Source organism: Rhineura floridana, chromosome 3, assembly GCF_030035675.1.
Source record: "Rhineura floridana isolate rRhiFlo1 chromosome 3, rRhiFlo1.hap2, whole genome shotgun sequence".
NCBI classification, from domain to species: domain Eukaryota; kingdom Metazoa; phylum Chordata; class Lepidosauria; order Squamata; family Rhineuridae; genus Rhineura; species Rhineura floridana.
The window spans coordinates 203,353,244-203,369,569 of NC_084482.1; the positions used below are offsets into that span (position 1 = coordinate 203,353,244).

The window sequence follows — 16,326 nt, forward strand, 5'->3', positions numbered from 1 at the left end:
CAACTCCCATCATTCCTGACCATTGGCAATGCTGGCTGAGGCTGATGGGGGTTGTGGTCCAACAACATCTGGAGGCACACTGATTGAAAAAGGCTGCCCTAATGCCTAATCTCCCTGGTATCCCACAGCTTTACATGTGTTCTCCTCCTCATCCAAAGCGAAGCAAAATTCAGAAGCGTTGTTTCATTCCTAGGCAGATTTATACCACTTGTGAGCCAGTGTGGTGTAGTGGTTAGGTGCTGGACTACGATCTGGGAGTCCAGGGTTTGAATCCTCACATAGCCATGAAACTCACTGGGTGACATTGGGCTGGTCCCTGCCTCTCAGCCTCATGAAAAACGTATTCATAGGGTCGCCATAAGTCGGAATCGACTTGAAGGCAGTACAGGCAGGCATACCACCTGTATGTCATCCAAAAATTATGCAATTAATTGAATGAGATTTCTTTATATAACAGGGTGAGCATCCTATTTTTATTTATGGTAGTTCATGAAATCTAAACTGCTTTGGGGGAGGGCTGTAGCTCAATGGCAATGTATCTGCTTTGCTTGCAGGTTCCAGGTTCGATCCCTGGCATCTTCAGGTAAGACTGGGAGACACCCCTACCTAAAACCTTAGAGAGGTGCTGGTGGTCAAGGTAGACACTACTGAGTTAGATAGACCGCTGTTTGTGAGCCTCAGACCATGAAAATGGGGATGTAAGTTTTAGAAACAGATTGATATTTTTTTTAAAAAAACTTCCAGAGCTATTTGGTGCTTTAAGGTCTGGTATAAAGAGTTGGAATGGTCAGGCATCTGCCGCGGAGACTCACCCCAGTAGAGGGGGCACAATGACATGAGATTTCTGAACCTACTTCTCTTTTTCACCATCGCAACCTGCTTGCTTCTTCACCTGCCGCTTGCTCTGGCCCATCCTCTGCTGAGGAGGGGTAGATGCCATTGCCTTTGCTCATTGGCAAGCAAGCAATCAGTAACAATTATAACGAAGACCGTAGCCCAGTGGGTAGAGCACCTGCTTTGCATGCAGAAGGTCCCAGGTTCAATCCCCAGCATCTCCAGCCTGGAGAGCTGCTGCCAGTCACTGTTGAGAATACTCAGTTAGATGGACATTGGGCAGCTTCCTGTGTTCCTTATTGAAGGTGTCAGGTATGGGAGAAGGACTTGAGTGCAGAAAAGGCTGAGTTGGATGGCCCGCTGGTCTCACTCAATAGATGGCACCACATCTGTGGCTCTCTCTCTGGCCAGCAGGCAGTTGGAGGAAGAAGCAGGGCTGGACAAAGACATTTGGCTGTCTGAAGCGAAGGACAAGATGGTGCCTCCACCCCTTTCCAAGTACAGAAGCTTTCTTCCACGGGACAGCTTCCTACACTGAACAGGGGGATAGTCTGGGGGGCGGGTGACAGGCCACATAACATATACAGCTCTGTCCTCAAACAGAGGGGAATGGCTGCGAACTGTAACGGGTGCTGAGAGTTGTTAGGAAGCCCCTGCTCCCCTCACAAAGTGCCAGTTCCCAGAATTCAGTGGGAAGAAGGGCTGGTTGTTAATCTACTCTGGGAATTGCCACTCTGTGAGGGGAATGGGGGAATCTCCTAACATCTGTCAGCACCTGTAACAAACTACAGTTCCCAGGATTCTTGGGGGAAGCCATGGGTGTTTAAAGTGGTATAAGTGTAGTGTAGTGGTTAAGGTGCTGGACTACGACCTAGGAGACCAGGGTTTGAATCCCCACACAGCCATGAAACTCAATGGGCGACCCTGGGCCAGTCTGCCTCTCAGCCTCAGAGGAAGGCAATGGTAAACTCCCTCTGAATACGCTTACCATGAAAACCCTATTCGTAGGGTCACCATAAGTCGGGATCGACTTGAAGGTAGTCCATTCAAGAGCGCTTCAATTGTATAATGCAGATGTGGTCTGTGTGTATAGAGGAAACTCCCTTATAATGAATCAGACCATGGATTGATTCCATAAAGGAAGCCACAGACTTGAATTTACAAGATCTGAACAGGGTGGTTCATGACAGATGCTATTGGAGGTCGCTGATTCATAGGGTCGCCATAAGTTGTATATCGACTTAAAGACACATAACAACAACAAGCTCAATATTGTCAACACTGACTGACAGCAGCTCTCCAGGATTTCAAGCAGGGAGTTTCTCCCAGTCCTACCTGGAGTTGTCAGGGATTGAACCTAGGCCTTCTGTATGCAAAACAGATGCTGTACCACCAAACTAGGGCCTATCCATATTTTCAGTGGAAAATCTGGGATTTTTTTCAGTGGGAAAGTGGCAGGCCAGCCAAAAAAAAAGGGACAAGCAAGATGTGCTGAAATTCCCTCTTCTATCCACAATTAGTCAAGGTACAGGAGCTCCATCCTCTTTTTCATTGGCCACTGTACAAACTGGGGAAGGGTTGAGGGGAATAGTGCCAGTCTCAGACCCAAAAAATAACATGGTAGCAAACCTTAGAACGTGCTGAAGAAAATTATATTATTTTCTTGCAAACACACTCTAGCTTCTTGTCAAGCATTTTGAATGTAAGTCTCAGCCCCTGCCCATTTGCTCAGCTGAGAATAGGGTTGCCAGGCTCAGGGCATGAGAATGATTCTGTATCTTTAAGAGAAGAGAAAATTCAGCCAAGTCCAGGTTTTCTTGCAACACTGTAATGGGAAAAACCACAAGGTGGAATTCTCCCTTCCCCCTGCACAACTTTTAAAGATACAGAAGACCTCTGGCAGTGGCCTTCCAGGTATTGTTGGACTACAACTCCCATCATCCTTGATCATGGGCCATGCTGGCTTGGCCTGATGGGAGTTGGAACAACTGGAGGGGGTACCATGTTGACTACCACTGTGAATGTAGGAAGCTGCCTTATACTGAGTCAGGCCATTGGTCCATCTAGTTTAGTATTGTCTACACTGACTGGCAGCAGCTTTCCAGTTTCAGTCAGTGAATATTTCACAGTCCTACCTGGAGATTCCGGGGACTGAACCTTGGGCCTTCTGCATATAAAGCAGATACTCTGCCACTGAGCTACGGCCCTTCAGTATGGTGAACTCACTAAGGGAGAGGGGACCACAAAGAGTGTCTTGCCCAGCTTTTGCCCTCCAGTATCTGCAGCTGACACTTGGCAAATCCAACATCCCCAGCCATAGAGCAGTTATAGGTCTGGGGTATCTGTGGCCCTCCAGATGTTGTTGGACTACAACTCCCAACATCCCTGCCCATTGGCCAAACTGGTTGGAGACAACATCTAGTGGGCCACACACTCCCCAGTTCTGGTGTAGATGAACATGTGGAATGCCACAACATATGTGAACTCCTACTTGGTTTCTCCCTTGGGAGTCTCTTTCAAGAATATCCATGAGCTTACAGGTGAAGGGCCATTGCTCAAAGGTAAAGCATCTCCTTTGCACACAGAAGGGCCCAGATCCACACTGTACATTTAAAGCACATACAACGCATATGACATCCCCCAAAGAATCCTGGCAACTATAGTTGCTGGCAATTTGTACCTCTGCGAGAGAGAAAACACAGTTCCCAGGATTCTTTGGGGGATGTCATATGATTTAAATGTGCATTGGGTGGGTTTTAAATGTATGGTGTGGATGAGATGAAAAGAAGGGTAGCTCAAAGAAAACATTGACCTGATGTGCAGCAGCTGTGAAAAAGACAAAATTATTAATTAATTTATTGTTTATTGCATTTATATACCGCCTCATAGCCAAAGCTCTCTGGGCAGTTTACAGCAATTAAAAACATTAAAAACAAATATACAAATTTAAAACACATTATTTTAAAAAAAACAATTTAAAAACACAATTTAAAAATTTAAAAACAATTTAAAAACACATGCTAAAATGCCTCGGAGAAGAGGAACGTCTTGACCTGGCACCGAAAAGATAACAGGGTTGGCGTCAGGCACACCTCATCAGGAACATCATTCCATAATTTGGGGGCCACCACTGAGAAGGCCCTCTCCCTTGTTGCCATCCTCCCAGCTTCCCTTGGAGTAGGCACCTGGAGGAGGGCCTTTGATGTTGAGCATAGTGTCGGGAGAGGCGTTCCATCAGGTATTGTGGTCCCAAGCCGTGTAAGGCTTTATAGGTGAAAACCAGCACCTTGAATCGAGCTCGGAAACATACAGGCAGCCAATGCAAGCAGGCCAGAATCGGTTTTATATGTTGGAACAGTCTGGTCCCTGTTACCAATCTGGCCGCTGCATTTTGCACAAGCTGCAGTTTGCAAACCATCTTCAAAGGCAGCCCCACGTAGAGTGCATTGCAGTAATCTAACTTGGAGGTTACCAAAGCATGGACAACTGAAGCCAGGTTATCCCTATCCAGATAGGGGTGTAGTTGGGCCACCAACCAAAGTTGGTAGAAGGCACTCCATGTAATCGAGGCTACCTGAGCCTCAAGTGACAGAGATGGTTCTAGGAGAACCCCCAAGCTATGAACCTTCTTCTTCAGGGCGAGTGCAACCCCATCCAGGACAGATTGGACATCCACCATCTGGTCAGAAGAACCACCCACTAACAGCATCTCAGTCTTGTCTGGATTGAGCCTCAGTTTATTAGCCCTCATCCAGTCCATTGTCGCAGCCAGGTACCGGTTCAGCACATTGACAGCCTCACCCGAAGAAGATGAAAAGGAGAAATAGAGCTGTGTGTCATCAGCATACTGATGGCAATGCACTCCAAAACTCCAGATGACCACACCCAACAGTATCATGTAGATGTTGAACAGCATGGGGGACAGAACTGACCCCTGTGGAACCCCATACTGGAGAGTCCAGGGTGCTGAGCAATATTCCCCAAGCACCACCTTCTGGAGCCAACCTGCCAACTAGGAGCAGAACCACCACCATGCAGTCCCTCCCACTCCCAACTCAGCCAGTCTCCCCAGAAGGATACCATGGTCGATGGTATCGAAAGCCGCTGAGAGATCAAGGAGAATCAGCAGAGTCACACTCCCCGTCTCTCTCCTGACAGAGGTCATCATACAGGGCGACCAAGGCTGTTTCCATGCCAAAACCAGGCCTCAAACCCGACTGAAATTGATCCAGATAATCGGTCTCATCCAAGTGTCTGGAGCTGGCCTGCCACCACTCGCTCAAGGACCTTGCCCATGAATGGAACATTTGCCACCGGCCTATAGTTATTAAAATATTCTGGGTCCAGGGAGGGTCTTTTCAGGAGTGGTCTCACTACCACCTCTTTCAGGTGGCCAGGGACCACCCCCTCTCGCAAAGAAGCATTCATCAGTTCCCTGGCCCAGCCAGCTATTCCATCCCTGCTAGCTTTTATTAGCCAAGAAGGGCAAGGATCCAGCACAGAAGTGGTTGCACAAACCTGTCCAAGCATCTTGTCAATGTCCTCAAGCTGTACCAGCTGAAACTCATCCAAGAAATCAGGACAAGGCTGTGGTCTGGATACCTCACTTGATTCACCTGCTATAACATTGGAGTCTAAGTCCTGGCGGATGCTAAAGATTTTATCCTGGAAGTGCCTAGCAAATTCATTACAGCGGGCCTCAGATGGTTCTACCATGTGCTTAGGGCCAGCGTGTAATACCCCCGGACAATTCTGAAGAGCTCCGCTGGGCAGCAGATTGATAATTTGATAGTGGCAGTAAAACATTGTTTTTTTGCTGCCCTCACTGCCCCTAAATACAGCTTTCCATAGGCACGTACCAGTGTATAATTGCATCCACTAGGAGTTTGTCTCCATCTGCACTCGAGCCATCTCCTATATTGTTTCATTGCTCTCAGCAATGGGGTATACCATGGAGCCATACAAGTTCTACACAGGAGAGGGTACTTAGGAGCAATCATGTCAACCGCCCGGGTCATTTCTGTATTCCACAGTTCAACCAGGGTTTCGACAGAAGCGCCAGCCCTATCAGCCAGAAAACTCCCCAGAGCCCTTTGGAAACCATCCGGATCCATTAGTCTGTGTTGGCGGACCAACTTAATAGGTCCCCCACCCTTGCAGAGGAGAAAAGCCACTGTAAGTCTAAACCTCAGCAAGCAGTGATCTGTTCATGACAGAGGAACTGATGTAAGGCCCCCCACATTCAGATCACCATCTCCATGTCCAGTTGCAAAAACGAAGTCTAGAGTATGCCGTGCTACTTGTGTTGGGCCAGTGGCATATTGGGACAGTCCCATGGTTGTCATGGAGCCATGAAATCTTGAGCTGCCCCGGATAAGGTGGCCTCGGCATGGATGTTGACATCCCCCAGAACCAACAGTCTGGAGGATCTCAACAGTACACCCAAGACCACCTCCGTCAGCTCAGCCAGGGAGTCTGTTGGGCAGCGGGGTGGGCGGTACACCAACAGAATCCCCAGTCTGTCCCACTAACCCAACGTAAGGTTCAAACACTCCAGTAGTCACATGGACAGGGTGCTTGCAGAGGGAGATGGAGCTCCTATAGACCACAGCAACCCCCCCTCCCCAACCCTCAGGTCTACCCTGATGCTGAACCAAGTACCCTGGCGGGCATAGCTGGAAGAGACTGACTCCTCCCTGCTCACCCACCCAGGTCTCGGTTATACATGCCAGATTGGCTGCCTCATCCACAATTAAATTATTATGCACCGATCTTGCGTTTAGGAGCAGCATCCGGAGCCCTGAGAGCTGGCTGATAGTGCAACCAACAAACCTGTGGGTGTGGGGAGGACCGGAACACGGCAGTCATCAACTGCCTGGGCCACGTTGCCCTTACCTGGCAAGTCTTCCTCACAACACCATATCTCCCTCTACCGGTCACTACACTGATTGGGGGACCCTTAAGTCTCCTCATGTGACTCCGAGTCCTCTCCCCCAGACACACAACTCAAGACCCACAAAAAGGCAGACAATCTGCAAAGCAGAAGCCACCTCAGCCAGCCGGCTTATGTATCCCTTACAGTGAAGGGACAGGTGGACGATATCAGCAACAGCTGGCTGAGTGCCTGGGGACCTGGTCCTGCAAGGCTTGACAACCTGCAGCACAGAAGTCCAACAGGGGGAGCGCGGTGGTGGTAGCCGAGCAGCAGCAGCAGCAGCAGCAAACGGCTCTCCTTCTTCCCTGGGCGGTGGTGGTCCCCTTCCTCCTGCAGGTACTGGGTCTCCATATTAATTCTATGTTAGGGATCATTAGGAAAGGGATTTAAAATAAAACTGCCAATATCATAATGCCATTATGCAAATCTATGGTGAGGTTGCAACAGTTCTGGTCGCCTCACCTCAAAAAGGATATCATAGAACTGGAGAAAGTTCATAAAAGAACAACCAAAATGATCAAGGATCAACTCACCTATGAGGAAAGATTGCAGTGTCTGGGATTCTTTAGTTTAGACAAAAGGCAAGTAAGAGGAGACATGACAGAGGTGTATATAATTATGCAAGGCATGGAGAAAGTAGATTGTTATTATGTGCCTCCAAGTCGATTACGACTTATGGCGACCCTATGAATCAGTGACTTCCAAGAGCATCTGTCATGAATCATCCTGTTCAGATCTTGTAAGTTCAGGTCTGTGGTTCCTTTATGGAATCAATTCATCTCTTGTTTGGCCTTCCTCTTTTTCTACTCCCTTCTGTTTTTCCAAGCATTATTATCTTTTCTAATGAATCATGTCTTCTCATGATGTGTCCAAAGTATGATAACCTCAGTTTCATCATTTTAGCTTCTAGTGATAGTTCTGGTTTAATTTGTTCTAACACCCAATTATTTGTCTTTTTTGCAGTCCATGGTATCCGCAAAGCTCTCCTCCAACACCACATTTCAAATGAGTTTATTTTTCTCTTATCCGCTTTTTTCACTGTCCAACTTTCACATCCATACATAGAGATCAGAAATACCATGGTCTGAATGATCCTGACTTTGGTGTTCAGTGATACATCTTGACATTTGAGGACCTTTTCTAGTTCTCTCACAGCTGCCCTCCCCAGTCCTTGCCTTCTTCTGTTATCTTGACTATTGTCTCCATTTTGGTTAATGATTGTGCCAAGGTATTGATAATCCTTGACAAGTTTAAAACTTGGGGGCATCCAATGAAGTTGAATGTTGGCCGTTGATTCGGCCAGATAGGCGACTCAGAAATAAAATTTATTATTATTTATTATTGGCGATTCAGGACAGACAAAAGAAAGTACTTCACTCAGCGCACAGTTAAAGTATGGGATCCACTCTCACAAGAGGCAGGGATGACCACCAATTTGGATGGCTTTAAAAGATTAGACAAATTCTTGGAGGATAAGGTTGTCGATGCCTGCTAATCATGGTTATACATTTATGTATCTCTGTACTTTTATCTATGACTGTCTTTATATATTTAGTATTTTAGCAAGTAGGTTCATACTGGAAGAAACTCTTCTGAATTGAAATCTCCTTTCCCAAACAGGGACAAGTCACAGGTTCCTCCAAACCTTCCCCCACTCATATTTCTGATGGAACCAGTCCTAATTACACTGGTAAAACATTTCAGAATGAAAGAGTGGGGGAATGGGACAGATCCAGGCCACATTCACATCATACATTTATTCCACCATTACAGTATTCCACTTTAAACCCTCATGGTTTCCCCCAAAGAATCCTAGGAAGGGTACTGAGAGTTGTTAGGAGACCCCTATTCCCTCAAAGAGCTACAATTTCCAGAGTACCCTGGGAAGAGTACCCTGGGAAGGGGGGTTGACTGTTAAACCACTCTGTGATTTGTATCTCTGTGAGGGGATACAAACAATTCTCAGCACCCTTCACAAATTACACTTCCTAGGATTCTCTGGGGGAAGCCATGACTGTTTAAAGTGGAATAATGGTAGAATAAATGTATGGTGTGAATGTGTCCCCACTCACAGAAACATCTGGCACATTATTACAGAAATGTGTACTGCATACCAAAGCAATAAAACAACATTTTCCAGACCGAATTGAGCATGACTACACGTACTTTATTAAAAGATTGTAATACTTTTAGGTGCAATCCTATAGACCCACTTCCCTAGGAGTATGTCCCATTCTGCCCAATGAGACTTCTGAGTAAACATACACAGGATTGTAATGTCAATGCACATATTTACTGTATCAGGGATGGAGAATCTGTGACCCACAAGATATTGCAGGAGATCTACAATTCCCATCATCCCTGGCCATTGGCCATGCTGGCTGGGGCTGATGGGAGGGTCATCTCTGTGTTATATAAACCACTTTCAGAGTTCTGTAAAGACCCAAAGGTTGGATGCAAATTATACCACTGATTTCATCATTAACTAGAGATTTATGGGTGTGACCGCATCTGCACCATACGTTTCAAGCACTATGATACCACTTTAAAAGTCACAGCTTCCCACAAAGAATCCTAGGAACTGTAGTTTGTTAAGGGTGCTGAGAGTTCTTAGAAGAGTCCCTATCCCCCTTGCAGATCTACAGTTTAATTGATGCTTGTTGCTTTAATGTTTTTTTTAGGTACACCACTTTGTGAGGTTAGCCAGAAAATAGCATATGCATAGTTTAAAATTTGTGAAATGCCCCCTCCATCCCAAGGCCCCATCTGCATTATGCATTGAAAGCAGTATGATACCACTGTAAATAGTCAGGGCTTCCCTCAAAGAATCCTAGGTACTGGAGTTTGTTAACAGTGCTGAGCCTAGTTAAAAAAATGTACTGCCTTCAAGTTGATTCCGACTTATGCCGACCCTATGAATAGGGTTTTCATGAGGCTGAGAGACAGTGACTGGCCCAAGGACACCCAGACCCCTAGTCCCCTCCCAGAGCAATAATTCTCATAGTGGTTTAACAATCAATCCCTCTTTTGAGGGAACTCTGGGAATTATAGTTCTGTAAGGGGAACGGGGGATCTCCTAGCAGTCTCAGCACCTTTCACAAGTTACAGTTCCCGGGATTCTTTGGGAGGAAGCCATGACTGTTTAAAGTGGCATCATAGTGCTTGAAATGTACAGAGCAGATTGGCCTATGTGTACATCGTATGTGCGTGTATATAAGAAGCAGATGTCATACTTTCTAATGGTTTTCTAATAACCTTGCTCTTTCTATGCATCTTCTACAACAAGGGTTCACAAACTGTGATCTGCAAGCTGCATTTAGGCAGTCCATGGTTTGTCTGTGAAGAGCGGCAGGAGCAGCAGCTGTGAAAAGCAGGCACAGCAGCTGCTCCATCATTCTTACAACCCAGCAGTCTGCCCTGCAGGTGAGCAGGATGGACTGGAAATGACTGGGGGGGGGAGGCACTTGAAAGGAGTGGAGAGGATTAGCAGCGAAGTTAATGGGAGGATGGAATTAAGAAGCTTAACCTTGATTCAATGAAAAATCAGACAGCATGGCACCTTACCAACTGCTACAGCAGGCAGAAAAATCATGTAGTCCACCAAGGCCCTTGACAATTTTTAAGTGGTCCATGGGGGAAAAATACAATAGTATTCTACAATACAACTTATCTAATGTGCAGTAAATGTTCATGCGTCAACCAAGTATTTTATCCCAAGAGGGAGACTGCTTCCATGTGGATTCTTTGGTGCTTAGTAAGAACAAGAAGATCACTGAAACTTTCTCTACATTCTGTGCATTGTTGCGACTTCTCCCCCATGTGTGTCCCCATGTGCTTGACGAGATTTTTTTTGAGAGGGAAACTTTGCCCACACTCGAGGCATTTGTGGGGTTTCTCTCCTGTGTGACTTCTCATGTGTACCACAAGGTTTCTTTTGTGAGTGAAACTTTGCCCACATTCTGAACATTGATGCGGCTTCTCTCCGCTGTGGATTTGCTGGTGCTGAATAAGATGGGAACTGATACCAAAACTTTTTCCACAGTCTGCGCATTTATACAGCTTCTCCTCTTGGTGGGTTGCTGCATGTTTGACAAGGTTTCTTTTGTGAGTAAAACACTGACCACAGTCTGGGCATCGATATGGTTTCTCCCCTGTGTGGATTTGATGATGTCTAATTAGGCAAGAGCTCAGACTAAAACATTTCCCACAAACTGTGCATTTGTATGGCTTCTCTCCAGTGTGGGTTCGCTTATGGACGACTAGGCCTCCTCTCTGAGCAAAGCTTTTCCCACAATCTGAGCACTTGTATGGTTTCTCCCCTGTGTGCATTCTCTGATGTTTAGTAAGTTCAGAGTTTGTATTGAAGACTTTATCACAGTCTGGGCATTTATATCTTTTTTCTCCAGTGTGAGTTCTCCGATGGACAATGAGGTTTTGTTTGTAATTGTAACTTCTGCCACAGTGCAAACATTCATAGGGCTTCTCCTGAATGCACAATTCTGTTCCAGCATGAATTATGACATGTTTGAGGAGGCCATCTTTCCGACTAAAGCTTTTATGACAATCCGAGCATTTATATGGTTTCTCTCCTGTGTGGGTTCTCTGATGTCTAAGGAGATCAGAATTCATAATGAAGGACCTCCCACAAACAGAGCATTCGTATGGCTTCTTATCTGAATGGAACTGCATGTGGGTAAGGAGGCTTCCCTTCCGGGTAAAGCTTTTACCACACTCCGAGCATTCATACGGCATCTCTCCTGTGTGAAGTCTCTGATGCTCCATTAGTTTAGATTTCACAAGGAAGGTTTTCCCACAGTCCAGGCATTTATATGGCTTGTCTACTGTATGGGTTGTCTGGTGGAGAATAAGATTCCCTTTCTGGGCAAAACTTTGCCTACAGTTTGTGCGTTTATATGGTTTCACTCCAGTGTGAATCCTCATATGTGAAACTAGGTGGGCCTCCTGACTGAAGGTTTTGCCACAATCCCAGCAGTCGTATGGTTTGTTTCCTATGTGGGTTCTCTGATGTCTAAACATTTCAGAGTGTGTCCTGAAGGATTTCCCACACTGTGAGCATTCATACGGTTTTTCCCCTGTGTGTATTCTGTGATGTCTAATCAGGTCTGCATTCACAGTGAATGATTTATCACAATCCAAACACTTATACGGTTTCTCCCCAGTGTGGATTCTCACATGAACCACAAGATTTCCCTTTTGAGCAAAGCTTTTCCCACAGACCAAACACTTATACGGTTTCTCCCCAGTGTGGATTCTCACATGTGCTTCTAATTTAATTTTTTTATCAAAGGTCTTACCACAGTCTGAGCATTTATGTGGCTTTCCTCCTGCATGTGTTCTGTAATGTCTAATAAAGTCAGAGTTCATAGTGAAGGATCTCCCACAATCTAAACATTTATATGGATTCTCCCCTGTCTGGTTTTGGTGATATCCAAGGTCAGCATTATTACAGGAGGATTTCTCACATTCTGAGCACTTGTACATTTTGTCTTCTGTGTCCATTCTGTCATGAATAGTGAGATTTCCTTTCTGAGAGCAGCTTTTTCCACAGATGGTGCATGTAAGTGGCTTCTCTCCTGTGTGCATTCTCAGATGTGCAACCAACCGGCTTTTTGTTCTGCAGCAATTCCCATGGTCCGAGCATTCATATGTTTTGTCTCCTGTGTGGGTTCTGTAATGTTGGATAAAGCCAGAATTCATACTGAAGGATTCCTTAGTTTCCCCCCCTGCATTATGATTCCAATTATCTTCAGAGTTCATACAGGAGGAGTTTCCACCATCTGAACATCTATACAGTTTCATTGCTCTAAGGGTTCCCCCAGAAGTAATGAAGTCTGCACTCTTTTCACTTTCGGTTAAAATTACTAGTCCCTCATCTTTTTCTGTCTCCCACTTGGCCAAGATTTCGCTTTGGTCCTTGCAGTTTTCTCCGCCCAGGGTGGACTCATCCATTCTCATGCCTAAGGGCTTTTCCCATTGTTTCCACAATCCATGTGGCTGTTCACTAGCCTTGACCTGACGTGGTGATGTGTTTTCTTCCGCTGAACTCACCGACATACCAATTTGTTCCAGTTGTTCAGACATTTTCTCTTATCTGATTGAAGAGAGAAGTGAGTATGAATCATGCCTTAAATATAGAGGTAATAATGATAATAACAGCAACAAAAACTGGGCTACAAAAAAGGCGTGGAACAAATTGTGTCAAGTTTTTTAATGATAGGGTTGTATCCAATGATAGTCCTGACTAACGCAGGTTCGTTAACTTCAGTGGGTTTACTCCGAACAGAACTGAGTTGGCTACAACTCACATGCCTCTTTTCTGCAATTACTGTAAGAGTGAATCCATAAGAAATATAGATACCACAGAGTTGGAAGGATCTTGGAAGTCATCTAGTCCAACCCCTGCTCAATGCAGTCTGCAACTACAGCATCTTTGACAAGTGGTCGCCCAGCCTCTTACTTAATTACCTCCAACAAAGGGGAGCTCACCGCCTCCCAAGGCAGCCTGTTCTATGGCCAAACAGCTCTTACCATTAGGAAGTTTCCCCTAATGTTAAGCTGAAACCTGCAATTTCTCCTAATGTGAAGACAAAACAAGTTTCTAGTGCTGCTCTTTTGGAGCAGCAGAGAACAAGCCCACTCCATCTTCTCCTTCAGATATTTGAAGACCACAATTGTGTCTCCACATCTTTCCTTTGCCAGTCTAAACATACCAAGCTCTTTCAGCTGTTCCTCATTGGATTTTGTCTCCAGACCACCTCCACCATAGCTGGTCACCCTTATCTGGGTGTGTTACAGTTTGTCCATGTCCTTCTTAAAATAGCCCTCTTCAGGCATTCAATCCCATATAAAGCCAACACACAAGCAAGAACAAGTGCAGGTAAATTGTGCTCCTCTGTCACCATCCCTGCCATTTTCCATAAGTCAGAGGATAAATGTGGAATGCTCTGCCAATAGAGATTCAGCAGATGCCTTCTGCTTTGACCTTTAAACACCTGCTGAAAACTTTTCTATGCTACCCAGCTTATGCAGGCAGTTCAACAAATATCTTTCTGTAACAGTTAGCTACTTTGTTGTTGTTGTTGTTATGTGCCTTCAGGTCGATTATGACTTATGGCGACCCTATGAATCAGTAACCTCCAAGAGCATCTAGTTAGCAACTAGATCTCCGATTTTAACTTTTACATAGTTTTTATTGTATGGATGGATCATAGAATCATAGAATGGTAGAGTTGGAAGGGGCCTATAAGGCCATCAAGTCCAACCCCCTGCTCAGTGCAGGAATCCAAATCAAAGCATTGAATGTTGTAAACTTTTAATTTTTTTTAATGAACAGCGGAATACAATTTTTAAATATATAAATAAACATATGAAAAGGGAGATCCCTCCTATATTTGTGGAGGGTCCCCGTGCAATTTAGAACCCTGATCTTCCATGGTTAAAAATTGCACTGGGCAATAGGGATGGAGTGTGTCTTTTCAGGAGGAAGGGGTCAAAGACTCCGAAGAGGAAGGACCTGCTGGACCAGAGCCAGAAGTGCTGCTACCACGAGTGTGTGGTGCCACTGCTCTCCTCGGACTCCAGTGCAGATCCAGTGAGACCAGAGACACCCCTACTCCACTGCAGTAGGAGACTACTGGAGAGGGCTGGGCCCCTTTAACTACAGAAGCACCTTTCAGTGTAGGCGGGGCTAACAATTAGGAAGCAGCAGCTCCTGCTACTATATAGGGCTTAAACTCAGGTTGTTTATTGCTGAAACAGCATCAGAGCTCTGTGGTCCTGGAGTACAGCCTCGCAGCAGGGCAGGAAACAGAAGGAAACTAGGAACTTGTGGCCCTCCGGATGTTGCTGAACTACATCTCCAATAAGTCCTGGCCATTGGGTATGCTGGCTAGGACTGATGGGTGCACCTAAATCAGTACTGCCTACACTGATTGGCCATAGTTCTTCAGGGTTTCAGACAAGGGTCTTTCCCAGCCCTTCCTAAAGATGCTAGAGATTGATCCTGGGACCTTCTGTAGGCAAAGCAGATACTCTACCACTGAGTCATATCCCTCCTAAACCTTCCAGTTCATGTTTTCCTATGGCTTTTCTCCCCCTCTGTATCACTTAGGCCATTTCCCCTACTTTCTCCTAAAGCAACAACGGGGGATCTTTGGCGCTCCAGATTCAAGAGGCAGCTGGACAACCGCTTGTTGGGTATGCTTTAACTTGGATTCCTGCACTGAGCAGACGGTTGGACTCAATGGTGTGATAGGCCCTTTCCAACTCTATACTCTTCTATGATTTCTTTTCAGTCCATCTGATGGAAGTTGTAATCCAAACTATCTGAAGGATGTCAGTTTAGGAAAGGCTCTTTTAGGACAGGTGTGGGGAACAACAACCTCCAGATGTTGCTGTACTACAACTCCTATCATTCCTGGCCACTGGCCGTGCTTCCATGTTGTAGCTTGGCAACATCTGGGGGGGGCAAGGTTCCCCACATCTTCTATACATGCTCATGTGTTAGAAACAAAGCCTAGAGTTAAATGGGCTTACTCCTCAGTAAATATGCAGAAGATTGCTGCCTTACACCTCAACCCTATACATGTCCACTTAGAAACAAAGCCCAGAGTTAAGTGCGCTTACTCCATCCAGAGGAAACGGGCAGGCGATTGCAGCCTTGAACCTCAATCTTATACACGTTCCATTGGGAATAAAACCGCATAACGTTCAATGAAGCTTAATAAGAAACAAAAATGCTTAGGAGCCCTTTGTTAGACAACGGGGCCGCTGCTCTGTTACCTGGCTATGGAAGACGAGCAAGGACCTTTGTGCTGCTCGCCCTCCCTCCTGAGATTTCTCGCCTACTTACCTCTCCTGCAGCCATTGGAAAAACAAACAATAGTAAACAAAGAGTTTCCCCTGTAACCAAGGAGGAGGACCAGAAAGAGACTGTGACCATCTGTCCGCCCCTCTAGGAACCAGCGCTCTGTCGTTTTAACTCATAGGAGGGACGTCTAAATCTTTTTAAAAAATTAAACTACTTGTACTGGTTCAAACTAGTTAAGTACTCTGCCTGGCTAGTTGGCTGCTGCCTGAATTGTGCTGACGTTTAAAGCTTGAGTTGTATTGTTTTTTATTGTTCTGTGACTATTACCGTATTTTAATTTTTGTGTCGTAAGCTGCCCAGAGAACACTGCTACTGGGTGGCACATAAATAAAATCAAAATCTCTTCCCCACAGAACTGGGGGGAAAAAACCCTCAGATTTCCCATTGTTCCTCCCCCCCTTTTTTTTATTTACAAGCCATAAAGCCCTTGAGGTCGGCAGTAAAAACTTGTTTATTTCAGGTTGCTTTCTTTAAAAAAAGAAGAGCTGAAATCCTATTAGTTTTTACTGCTGTTTAAATGGTCTAAAGCAGCCTTGTCCAACCTTTGGGTTCCCAGATGTTGCTAGACTGCAACTCCCATCAGCCCCAGCCAGCATGGCCAATGGTCAGGAATTATGGGAACTGTAGTCCAGCAACATCTGTGGCCCAAAGGTTGGACAAGGCTGGT

General features: G+C 45.6%; 1 protein-coding gene across 1 annotated transcript; it reads right to left on the reverse strand.

Annotated features, from left to right (window-relative positions):
* Window positions 1-8,117: 8,117 nt before the first annotated feature.
* On the reverse strand, window positions 8,118-15,737 carry LOC133381194 (zinc finger protein 260-like). The gene is made up of 2 exons (XM_061619900.1): window positions 15,642-15,737; window positions 8,118-12,881 (listed from the first exon to the last, which is right to left on the reverse strand). The coding sequence occupies exon 2, from the start codon at window positions 12,869-12,871 to the stop codon at window positions 10,478-10,480; it is 2,394 nt and encodes a 797-aa protein (XP_061475884.1). The 5' UTR covers window positions 12,872-12,881; window positions 15,642-15,737; the 3' UTR covers window positions 8,118-10,477.
* Between the last annotated feature and the right edge of the window lie 589 nt (window positions 15,738-16,326).

Excerpts from the sequence above, each read along its gene's own strand:
- LOC133381194 (XM_061619900.1), bottom strand. The coding sequence starts at position 12,871 with ATGTCTGAACAACTGGAACAAATTGGTATGTCGGTGAGTTCAGCGGAA.